This window comes from Canis lupus, chromosome 33 (assembly GCF_011100685.1).
Source record: "Canis lupus familiaris isolate Mischka breed German Shepherd chromosome 33, alternate assembly UU_Cfam_GSD_1.0, whole genome shotgun sequence".
In the NCBI taxonomy this organism is placed as follows: Eukaryota; Metazoa; Chordata; class Mammalia; order Carnivora; family Canidae; genus Canis; species Canis lupus.
In genome coordinates this window covers 1,895,716-1,908,304 of record NC_049254.1, presented here as the reverse complement: position 1 = coordinate 1,908,304, position 12,589 = coordinate 1,895,716, and the positions used below count along the sequence as shown (strand labels likewise).

Here is a 12,589-nt window from a genome sequence, read left to right as displayed (position 1 = left end):
TCAATCAAGAATTATCACTTTAAAACACATTTTTACCATCTTTATAATAACCAGACTTTTCCAATGGATTGCAACAAATCAATAATTACATTAAAATGATAGCTTTGAAAAATTATTCACCTGAATAATAACAGGATTTTTCAATCTTAGCATTTCAAATGACATGCAGTGATGTTTGCATTCCTGATAATTTTTGTCTTTTTTTTTGTATATTTGTTAATTGGAGCTCAATTTGCCAACATATAGAATTTTTGTCTTTTTAATTGTAGGTCTCTGTGGAAGAACTAGAATACAGTATTAGTATAAAAATAGCTAAGGAAGCCGTCATGAATATAAATAAACCCGGACGCCTTTTTAAGCCTTCAAATGGATTCCTAGAAACTAAAGTATATTTTGCAGGATTACCTCGGAAAGTGGAGAATGTCCTCATTAGACCGGTAATGATCCAAGCTTATACCACTCATCACGGGTGAATTCCTCTTGCCTGTAATAATAGATTTGAAGATGTGTTTTTCTGAGAGTCAGAAGGAGTTATTTTGTTGAATATACTAACTGTGACAACTTGAATTGAACAAGGAAAAATAACATAGTGATCCTTAAAATTATATTAAGGAAATAAGGAAATGAGTGTAGTGTTTTGGAGCCCATTTAAATGCCCAGCATTACCCATGGGGAAGTAGATTTTTTTCAATTCTCAAGCATCAAATGCGTGTAAACATGATTACTGTCCATATTCACCTATTGCAAATATATATTGCATATATTCGAGTCCAAAATACAATATTTTGTAGAAGCTGGTCGAAGAATATTCTTGGGTCTATTTTAGGACTTAAATTTGGAAGATAAAATAGCATATAAAGCTGGAACTTTAAAAAGAAAATCTTTGCTGGGAGTATAACTTCAGCCTATCATAAATTGAAGTCATATATAATTGATGACTTTCTGAATATGATGTTTGTCTGCTGACTGTGGAGTAGGCTTCATGAAGGAGACTAAGCACTGTCCTTGAGGAGTCTTAAAAATTTTATTTGAAGTCATGGGCCTGTCAATTATACTTGCTGATGTAACTTAAATATTTACTATTTGATATCCATCTTTTTACTCATGGCAATTCATGGTTACCTTCACTTTTTAAAGATTTTTGCAATATGATGTAAAACCTGAATTAGTTGAGCCATGTCAGAGGGAATACATCTATCTGTTCCTTTGAAATGGATGAATCAAGACATTTAAAAGTACAATAAATTTTTCAGAAACTATTTATGAAATGGCTACTATGGGTCTTGAGTCTGTCTGGTTGCTCTGATGGAGACTAAAGAGCCCAAACACTCTTGTTCCTGAAGAGGCTCAGTGTCTGAGGCAAAACAAACCCATATACAGCCCAGGGCCACAGCTAGATGTGTATATGGAACTTGAGAGCAGAAAAGTTATTTCTGGATGATAGAGGAGAGGCAGGTTGAGCTGAAGGGGTTGAACATTAGGGTCGCAGCCTGGGATGGCATAAACTCACAGTAGCTGATCAGAGCCGTCCCTCTGAAGGGCAGCTTAAAAAATTAGATAAAATTCAAAATACTTAAAATATTTTAAAATGGCATCAAAGAAAGGGTTTTTTCCCTCTACATGAAACTGCATCTATAATCAATTAAGCCACCTATGGGTCTGACTTGTTGAAGAGGCACTCCTTGACCCATATTTTAATTCATTAGATTAACCCTCGTCTAGATGGATGTATACGAGGCTGGAATTTGATGAATCAAGGAGCTTCAGGAGTAAAGGAAATTATTCAAGAAAAACAGAATAAGCATTGTCTCGTCACGGTGGAGAAGGGCTCCTACTACCCTGGTTCTGGAGTGGCTGTGTTTGGCATAGATTATAGTAAGTGACTTCTCATTTTGTCTCTCTCTTTCTCACTAATGACCAAATTGTTTCATTGACAAACAGCAATAGTTCCTGCAGTAAATATTATTGAATGCTTAACTATGTGCCAGGCAGGGTGTTAGGCTTATTCATATTGTCATATATTTCGTTGTTAAATTTTTGCAGTATAGTGAGGGGAAAGGTAGTGGAATATGCTTATGTTATTATTTAAAGATCATCTTAAAAAAGATTGATGGCACATAACGGGATTCATTGCAAGTAAATGCAATTAACCTATTTTAAGGTCCACTGATTTCTCAGAGTGTTGAGTCTACTGATGAATGCATCAAAAGGATTCATCTCCATTTCCAGCATTTTCATTTGATTGTTTCTTAAAATGTCCACCCCTTTGTTGAGGTTTCCCATCTGTTCATCGCACATGCTGTCCGCATTTTCGACCCCCTTGCCACTGATTAATCATCACGGTTTTAAGTTCCCTTCCTCAGAGGGGCAGTATCTGCGTCTCCGTGATTGCTTTGTCCCTCCACCACCTGCTGCTTTTCCTGGTTTCCTCCGTACGGCTCGCCTTTGGTTTGGAGGCCAGCGCCCGGGCGGGCGGCGGCGGAGAGGCCGAGCCTCGGGGGCCGGGGCGTCTCGGCGGGAGGTGAGAGCCGGCAGCTGGGAGGTGGGAGCCGGGAGTGGGAGGTGGGAGGTGGGAGCCGGGAGGTGGGTGCTGGGAGGTAGGAGGTGGGAGCCGGGAGGTGGGAGCTGGGAGGTGGGAGCCGGGAGGTGGGTGCTGGGAGGTAGGAGGTGGGAGCCGGGAGGTGGGAGCCGGGAGGTGGGTGCTGGGAGGTAGGAGGTGGGAGCCGGGAGGTGGGAGCTGGGAGGTGGGAGCCGGGAGGTGGGTGCTGGGAGGTAGGAAGTGGGAGGTGGGAGGTGGGAGCCGGGAGGTGGGAGGTGGGAGCCGGGAGGTGGGAGGTGGGAGCCACAGCTGGGAGGTGGGAGCCGGGAGGTGGGAGCTGGGAGGTGGGAGGTGGGAGGTGGGAGCCGGGAGCTGGGAGCTGGGAGCTGGGAGCTGCAGCTGAGAGGTGGGAGCCGGGAGGTGGGAGTCGGAGCCAAGAGGTGGGAGCTGGGAGCGGGTGTTGGGAGCTGGGAGCTGCAGCTGAGAGGTGGGAGCCAGGAGCCAGGAGCTGGGAGGTGGGAGCTGGGAGGTGGGAGCTGGGAGCCGGGAGGTGGGAGCTGGGAGGTGGGAGCCGGGAGGTGGGTGCTGGGAGCCACAGCTGGGAGGTGGGAGCCGGGAGGTGGGAGCTGGGAGCCGGGAGGTGGGAGCTGGGAGGTGGGAGCCGGGAGGTGGGTGCTGGGAGGTAGGAGGTGGGAACCAGGAGGTGGGTGCTGGGAGGTAGGAGGTGGGAGCCGGGAGGTGGGAGGTGGGAGCCACAGTTGGGAGGTGGGAGCCGGGAGGTGGGAGCTGGGAGGTGGGAGGTGGGAGGTGGGAGTCGGAGCCAAGAGGTGGGAGCTGGGAGCGGGTGTTGGGAGCTGGGAGCTGCAGCTGAGAGGTGGGAGCCAGGAGCCAGGAGCTGGGAGGTGGGAGCTGGGAGGTGGGAGGTGGGAGGTGGGAGCCAGGAGGTTGGAGCTGGGAGGTGGGAGGTGGGAGCCGGGAGGTGGGAGCCAGGAGGTGGGTGCTGGGAGCCACAGCTGGGAGGTGGGAGCCGGGAGGTGGGAGCTGGGAGCCACAGCTGAGAGGTGGCAGCTGCCGCGGCGCCCTTGCCATCCCTGCCGTCACCTGGCGCTGGTGAGGGCGACTGGCTGCCAGAGGAGTTTCCCTAAGGACTGATGTATCCTTGACTTCAGGTGATGTTTCTGACATGCCTCTGTTTTCACGTGCCGCTCCCCGGTCTTGCTGCACCCCAGAAGATGCTCTGTTACTCAACATTTGTTGGCAGGGCCTGGGGAGCATTCTCGAATGTTCTGACACAGATTCTGTTTTTGGCAAGTATTGGATCCTTGGCCTCAGGGTGTGAACTTTTCATTGCCCCCTCCCAACCGCCAGCGGGGGGTGGTGGTGGTGGTGGTGGTGGTGGTGATCTAATGCTCAGGACTCAGGATGTTTTTCTGCTCCTTCTTGGTAAAGGGCAGTTGGTTGGTTGGTTGGTTCTTCCCAGGTTCCCTGCCCTGTCCATGTACCGAGTCTCCGCAGGTGTGCCAAGGGCGACAGGGTTTGTTGCCTTCCGCCCAAGCCCTAAGGCTTTGTTGCCGAGAGAAGGCACGAGAAGGCACGGGAGCAATGGGCTGTGCACGTCCTGCGGGTTGCGCTCCTCCCCTCAGGCCGCGGGCCGCGGGGGCTACACAAGGGGTCCTCGTGGTGGTGCTGGTGGTTGGGGAGCGGTGCTCTCTCCAGTTTCCTATAGTCTAAGCAGGACAGGAGCCAGACCCACCCAGGTTTTTGTCTTTACAGATAGTTTTTCCATAATACCCTTGGTCACACATCTTTATACCTTTATATGATTGATTCTATAGGAGGGAATCTTAGATTATGTCCATCAAAGGCTTTGCAAATGTGTGGTTCCTACTGCTCGGTTAGATTTGCTTCCAAAGGAGTTTTATCAGTTTATACTTCTACCAACAGAGTAAGAGAGTGTATGCGAGGGTTATTTACAATCTGAGAGTTGAAAACTTAAGTCCTGTGGTTTTAAATATTATTAACCCAATTTCTCCTGAAGTTGACGATCTCTCTATGTGTTTTTTTTCTTTTTTTTTTAATTTAATTATTTATGATAGTCACAGAGAGAGAGAGAGAGAAGACACAGAGACACAGGCAGAGGGAGAAGCAGGCTCCATGCACCGGGAGCCCGATGTGGGATTCGATCCTGGGTCTCCAGGACCACGCCCTAGGCCAAAGGCAGGCGCCAAACCGCTGCGCCACCTAAGGATCCCTCTCTATGTGTTTATTAGCTATTTCTACATCTTAATTATCTTGTTAGGTTCTTTGCCTCTTTCTGTTGAGGGGTTCATCATTTGAGCTACCAATACTTTGCATTATAAATTTAATGTTAATCTGATATCTCTGCTTTAAGGAAAAATTACATTTTAAATGTGTGTTTTTGCAGTCTAAAAAAAGTGTTACTACAGCTTTAAGGAAGAATCTTACACTAGTACTTTCTGTGTTCCTTTTTTTTTTTTTTTTTTAATCCCGAGCATATAGGCACTGTGTTCCTAACGTAAAGGAATCCAATGCCCTTAACTTTAGGTCTGTATATGAAGGATTATTTTTAAAAAATGTTTTAATTGGGGTTCATGATTGAATATAGGAAAAAACTAGGCCTACAATAATTTGTTCAAAGGAAAGACTCTGAAAAGAAAATGAAGAGTTATACTGTATCTGAAAAAATTATTTTCATAAGTAGTTATTTCATGGATACCTTGAAAGTGACCTACTTTTAAATTAATGTTTAATTTACATTATAACTCCTGTACATTCGCATGTTTATTTTAGTTTGAATTTGTTAATATCTTATAGTAAATTTATTCATTTCAAAATGATTATATATATATATATGTATATATATATATATATATATATACGTTTTTTTCACTTTCCTGGGTGGGAATTAAAGGATTATAATGAACAATGTAATAGCATTAGGTGTGGCTAAATGGAAGGTTATCTTGTCAAGGGGACATTATTTTCTCCATTCACATTCACCTTTTCAAAACCTACTAGTGATATTTGGGCTATTGTCTTCTATTACTTCATATTAAATAAGGAAGACTTCACTCAAAATGCGAAGTTATATATTTTTACAAGATTTTATTTCTTTCTTTGAGAGAAAGAGGGCACGAGCAGGGGAGGGGCAGAAGGAGAGGGAGGAGCAGGCTGGCCGCTGAGCAGGGAGCGGGAGGCGGGGCCCCATCCCAGGACCCCGAGGTCATGACCCCAGGTGAAGCTGGACGATTGATTGAGCCACCCAGACGCCCCAATATTTTTAGGAATTAAACTACTTTGGAAACCTATCAATTCAAGTATCTGTCGAGTGACTAGTGTGGAGAACAAGGGGGTGCCAGAGGCCCGTAGAGTCTGCACTCCAGGGGGAGGGACGGTCAGCCCCGTGGCGAGGAAAAGGGATGAAAAACAAGGGAGGGAAAGAAAAGGGCTGTGATGAGGCCCAGAGGCCCCGGAAGGAGAGCTCGGCCGCCGGAGCTGCCGGGTGGGCTTGCGGGGAGATGCCTGTGGGCCGGGCGCGTGCCCAACGCTCCGTCGGAGGCTCCCTCGGAGGCGGAGGCGGAGGCGGAGGCGCTGCGCCGGGTTTGGGCTCCACCCAGACGTGGACCTGGAGCAGCGCCTGCGCCGCGGCTCGCCGGGGGTGGGCGGGGGTGGGCGGGGGTGGGCGGAGGCGCCGGGAAAGCTGTGCGAGCACCAACGGGGGAAACCCCTAGTGTCTGCGCGCGTCCAGAGGCCCCGTCGGAGGGCCGGGCCGGCTCCATCCCGGGCTTCCCGCCGGCCGGTGCCTCGGTCATACAGCCGGGGGGGGGGGGGGGGGGGGGGGGACCCCGGACCCGGCGGGGGGGGGGCGGCCGCGGAGGGCGGTGCCGGGCGCTGACGCCGCCCCGTCCGGCCGCAGCCCCCGACTCCGACTCCGCGGCCGGCGCCTGGCAGCTGAACGCGTCGCTGAGCGTCCGCGCCTCGGCCGGCACCGGCGTCCTGCTCGCCCTGGTTTCCGGCAGCTCCGTGCCCCTCGCCCTGTCGCTGGCGGACTCCATCTCCGAGACGCTTCAGGTAACGGGGACTCGGGGGCGCGGGGCGCGGGGCGGGCGCGGCCTCCGCAGGGGCGCGGGGACCCCAGTACCGGGCAGGACGGGCCCGACCCGGCCGCGGGAAGGGGGGCCCCCTTGGGGAAAAGGAAACACCAGCCGTCGCAGAAGATCGTCTCGGGCGGCCTCCTGGGAGCCCAAGGGCCCTGCGGCGGGTCGCAGCCGGCACAGCGGTCACTGCGGTCACAGCAGGTCACAGCCGGCACAGCGGGTTGCAGCAGGTCACAACGGTCACAGCGGTCACAGGAGGTCACAGCAGGTCACAGCCGGCACAGCCGTCACAGTGGGTTGCAGCAGGTCACAGCAGTCACAGCGGTCACCGCAGGTCACAGCAGGTCACAGCCGGCACAGCGGGTTGCAGCAGGTCACAGCGGTCACAGAGGTCACAGCGGTCACAGCGGTCACAGCAGGTCACAGCCGGCACAGCGGGTTGCAGCAGGTCACAGCGGTTACAGCGGTCACTGCGGTCACAGCAGGTCACAGCAGGTCACAGCCGGCACAGCGGGTTGCAGAGGTCACAGCAGGTCACAGCAGGTCACAGCCGTCACAGCGGGTTGCAGCAGGTCACAGCAGGTCACAGCGGGTTGCAGCAGGTCGCAACGGGTCACAGCGGTCACTGCGCTCAGCAGGTCGCAGCAGGTTGCAACAGGTCACAGCGGGTCACAGCAGGTCACAGCAGTCATAGCGGGTCGCAGCAGGTCACAGCAAGTCACAGTGGGTCACAGCAGGTCGGTCACAGCAGGTCGCAGCGGGTCACACAAGGCTGGCACGGCCTCCCCTGGCACACCCAGGGCCGGCCTAGGAGCAGCCGCATCCCCGAGGAGTGTCTGTAGCCGTCCCGGGTGTGCTGTTTGCAGCTTGGTGGCCTAAGCAACCTAAGGGGACCCTGGCGGGTCTCTATCTCCAGTCTGCCCGAGGAGCTTGCTGGGTTGAGTCCAGCTTCCTGCTTACCTTTTTTTCTTTTCTATAAACAAAATGGAAATCCTGTCTCCGGCGCTACATTCCTGCAGAGGAGGAGATAACAGACGGCGCATCCTCGATATTTATTTTATCTTTTCTGTGTTTGACTCCTCGGCTCCTGTCTCTGCCCGCAGGCCAGATTGCCTTCTCCAGACCCGTGTCCAGTTTCCTAACATTATCCCACATCCTGTTGATCACCCTGGAACCCTTTGTCAGCTGGCCATTTTAAGACTATCAGCGAGTTCAAAGATATGGACATGTAACAGGAACAGATTTCCTCAAATGACCTTTATTTGCAAAGCTGAGACTGGGATTCCTAAAATACTTCAGACTACCTTTCTACCGTCTCATAACACCCAAGTTCCTAGTTTTGGTCTTAAATTCTGTCTTTTTACATTTCCTTTGCACACAGAAAATCCAGATGCATACATCAGTGTCTACAAGTTGGGTAATCTTGTATGTCAGCAGTTTGAAAAGTTCAGCAAAATGAATACATTTTCTCTTTGGACTATCTTCTGTTAAATTCTCTGTAACTTACTGCTGGTAACTCTCTGTAACTTCCTCCTGGCTTTCCTCTCTCAGGATTTCTTCACTCATTTTCTCCCGAGTCTTACAGGCTTGCTTGTGTGGCACACAGAAACCTTTCAGTCTTGCTGGCATGTGCTTACTCAAGCACTTGAAATTTTCCAAGTCTTTTCCCCAACAAAGAGTGATTCAACTCTGTTTTTCACATGTAAGTTTTGAAGTTAGGAAGGCTCACAAGCAGAAAAATATTGCTTAAGACACTACTTTAGGTTCCCATCTTTGGTAAAACAATTTCTTGGTGTATTGAATTTGCAGAAGCCACTACCCGTTTATGTCTTAGCTGAACCTGTAATTTGTAAAACTCATGTATTTTTAAAAATATGATTATTGTAACAATTGTTTTTTGAAATTTAAACTGGGAAGCTCTAACATACATTTTTTTCCCTCATCGAAATTCAGATTTTGAATTTAAAAACTCAAAAGTCACTCTTTTTTTTCTTTTTTAAAGATTTTATTTATTTATCCATGAGACACACACACACACACACACAGAGAGAGAGAGAGAGAGAGGCAGAGACACAGGCAGAGGGAGAAGCAGGCTCCATGCAGGGAGCCCGACATGGGAGTCGATCCCAGGTCTACAGGATCAGGCCCTGGGCTGAAGGTGGCGCTAAACTGCTGAGCCACCCAGGCTGCCCTCAAAAGTCACTCTTAAGTGGCATTACCATTTATACTTGCTTATCTTGAATCTTTGCTCTGTTTTTCAGGATATCCTAGTGTCTGTTGAAAATATTGTAATATCTCGGATAGAGGCTGTCAATCTGTGTTCCAATCAACAAGTCCATCTGGAATTAAAAGTCAACAGAAACAATCTGGAGCTGTCAACTCCAGTTAAAAAAGATACCATCTCCTCTGAAGACCTTCCACAACAATTTGCCAGTTTGGACAAAGCAATGAAAGGAACAGTGACCACTTACCTGGGTGGTCTTCCAGGTATCTTCTTCTTCTTTTTCTTCTTTTTTTTTTTTTCAAAATTATCTTTAAAAAGTTTTAAAAAGTATCTTTTAAGTCAAATTAATAGTATTTTAAATATGTAATCTTAGTAAAAGGACAAAATTCTTTGTCCTTAGATGGGAGGACAAAATTCCAGTATCCATTATTCTTTTCCTGGGGATTTATATTGACATTTTATTAGTACATTTGGTTTATTTATTTTTTTAATGGTGAACTAAAACTAACCAAGTTTTGTTGCATCTGACTCTCCTGGTTAGAAGTGTTTATTATTTCAGTTCATCCTCACAGTAATCTTGTGAGTTCAGTATTTATTCTTCACCCATCATTTGCCTTTTATTTATTAAGAACCTACATCCCAATTTATTTAATAATTAAATAGTGATAACTTCTATGAAGCAAAAGTATGGATTGCTTGTAGAGTCTTAAAACAGGGACTTGGCCTGCTCATGGGGGCCAGGAATGAGCTCTCTGAAGAAAAGGCTAATAAATATGATAAATTGAAGGACAAAATTTAACCAGGCAGTGGGGTAGGAATTGGAATTAATATGCAATTAAAATGTCTATGTGTGGGCAAAAATGGGGGGTTGATTCACTTGAGAAATATACAGAAGATAAATGTGGTGAAGACATATTGAGCAAAGGGGATGGTGGTGGAGGATGAGGCTGTGAACTGAGTGTGTGTGTGGGGGGTGCTGTAGATCTGGTTCAGTGTCCCGAGTCTTATTATAAGAGCCATGAGACTCTTTAAAAAATTTTAGACAAGGAAATGGCTTTTTAATATAATTTTAAAAACCCACTGAGCATGATGGACAGAGATGGACAGCTGGGATGCAAAAGTGGATGAGATGAGCCAGGGGTTCCTGAAGCAGTCCAGGTGGAGAAGCAGTAACAATAACAGAAGCAACAACTACACTCTCATCAATGGTGCATGATAAGCAGTCTGGGCATCGTTCAAAGCACTTCAGAGGGATCAACTTACTTAATTTTCAAAATAGACCTTTGAGGCAGGTGCTATTACTATCCCCATGTGACAGACGAGGAAGCTGCTGGACTAGGATGATGGCAGGAAGATAGCGCGCAGTGATTAGATCGGAGATGTGGCATGCAATTTTAGTAAATCAGACAAACAATGAAAGAGTTCAAAAGAAGTAAAACTATCAACTTTCAATGGTTCCGGGACTGTGGCACCAGCACTGAAGATTGACTTGAGGCAAGATGTGTTTAGAGAAAGAGTGAGGAAAATTGAGAACAGACAATTGAGATATTAGGAGTGTAAACAGTGCAATAGGTAAGTTACCAGTTGATATGCAAAATAGGCATATTCAATTGCATGTTATGAATCAAAAACCAGGGGAAATGGGCAATTCTGAGGATTGCTATAATAGTGGCATAATCGGGATCCCTGGGTGGCGCAGCGGTTTGGCGCCTGCCTTTGGCCCAGGGCGCGATCCTGGAGACCAGGGATCGAATCCCACGTCGGGCTCCCGGTGCATGGAGCCTGCTTCTCCCTCTGCCTGTGTCTCTGCCTCTCTCTCTCTCTCTGTATGACTATCATAAATAAAAATAAAAATAAATTAAAAAAAAAGATTAATAATAGTGGCATAATCTTTGATGCTCAGCCAGACTTGAAAGGGATTCATGAAGAATGCTGTGAGCCCCTGGAGAAGTGTGGACTTTATTCACTGTATTGGCAGATTAAGGGTAGAAAATCTGATCTGTATGTTTTTTGCATAAGGTACTAAGGAAGGAGAATAAAGGCTGAAAAATGCCCATTGGAAATGAAATTCATAGGGAGGAGATGCCAAAAAAGAGAAGCAAGTAGAGAGATGGATGCTATTCAGATGAATCATAGTTCTTAGGAATTCAAGGGTGTTACTCAAGTATTAAGTTGAATGAGGAAAGCGTAAGTGCCGAAAGGCCCAAAGGCCCTAAACTTGTCACTGAAGCATTAATAAAATTATTTTTTAGAACACTAAACAGTGCATAAAGTGAATTTCCTAATATGACCTGTCATTGTATGCTCAGCAAGAAGCTATATTTGGGAAAATATAGAAATCTGCTTTTATTCCAACAGTAATAAAAGAGATACGTTTATCATGACATTTTAAAAAGAGCTAGTAATAAAAGAGATATATTTATCATGGCATTTTCAAAAGATTTCCAAGCAGCTATAGTTTGGAGTTGAAAAAATGATTTAACAACACTTAAACTGTTGCTCAAATTTAAAAAGAAAACAATAAAATAGAACATCACAGGTAAAAATATTCTCCTTTATACTCTTTTTAAAGTGTGTTTATTTATCTTAGGTTTGAAAGAGCCTGTGTTTGTGAAATCAGAGGAACTCATGATATGCTGAATCCAGTGCCAAGCAGAATGAATACCTTATATATATAGGAGTCACTTAATATAAACTTATTGAATAGTTACATTACTAATTTTTCTTTTATGATTAGAATTTGGTTGGAAATGGGAAGTCTGGATAGTTCCTCTAATTGTAAGCAAATAAGATGCCAAAAGTCTTGGGCTAATATTTTAATATTCTGTTTTTGCAGATATTCCATTTGGTGCCACACCAGTGAATGTCTTTTACAATGGCTGTATGGAAGTGAACATTAATGGTGTTCAGCTGGATCTGGATGAAGCCATTTCTAAGCATAATGATATTAGAGCTCACTCGTGTCCATCAGTTTTGAAAAGCACAAAGAATTCTTAAGGCTTCTTTCCTGTGCTGATAATATATTTTTCCTGTGCGTAATTATACTTATGTTTCAATAATAGCGGAAGGGTTTTCCCTGCACTGTGCAGACTTTGATTATTTTATGGTACTTTGACTTTCCTGGAATTTTAAAAAGGTCCTTTTTCAAGAAGAACAAGATCCTCTTGTGATACAAATCACATTAAAAAAATTCTTACCTCTATTGCTGCCTAGAAATTAAATAATGGAATACACAAACATTTCTAATTTGAATTTTTGCTACAAATGACATTTCTTCATTTTTATGTTTGTAAAAGTAAAATTAAATTTTGTCACCATGAGCTAGTGCTGAAATATCTCTGTTTTTTGGAAGGCAAGGGAAGTAAACTCAAACAAAAGTGCATGTGACTAAATACTATTGATCATAGCAGATCCTATTTTACTTATTTGTGTTTTTCCCTAATGAGGGCAGAAGGTGAGACAATGACCTATTACGTACGGATTGAGTGGAAGGCTTTGAAGCTTTACTCCAAAAACAGTTCCTCATGGGGACTTAAACTTAGCTTCACATTTGAACCAGTAGCTTTCCCCCATATTTTCATGGAAGCACATGAATCTTGCTGGTTAAGTAATTGGGTTTTATGAGCATGAGATACTAGACTGTATTGGAATGGATGTTGAAATCTTGGGTGGGGATAGTCCTTAAGTTTGGCTGTGAGTCACAAGATC

General features: G+C 45.9%; 1 protein-coding gene across 1 annotated transcript in view; it reads left to right on the top strand.

Moving 5' to 3' along the window:
- Positions 1 to 12,201, top strand: part of PROS1 (protein S) — a 64,114-nt gene extending 51,913 nt beyond the window's left edge. The window contains exons 11-15 of the mRNA XM_038582503.1: positions 270 to 437; positions 1,707 to 1,875; positions 6,477 to 6,631; positions 8,919 to 9,144; positions 11,718 to 12,201. Coding sequence (XP_038438431.1) covers positions 270 to 437; positions 1,707 to 1,875; positions 6,477 to 6,631; positions 8,919 to 9,144; positions 11,718 to 11,878 — 879 coding nt within the window. The 3' untranslated portion in view covers positions 11,879 to 12,201. The remainder of the gene's footprint in view (positions 1 to 269; positions 438 to 1,706; positions 1,876 to 6,476; positions 6,632 to 8,918; positions 9,145 to 11,717) is intronic.
- The last annotated feature ends 388 nt before the right edge of the window (positions 12,202 to 12,589 follow it).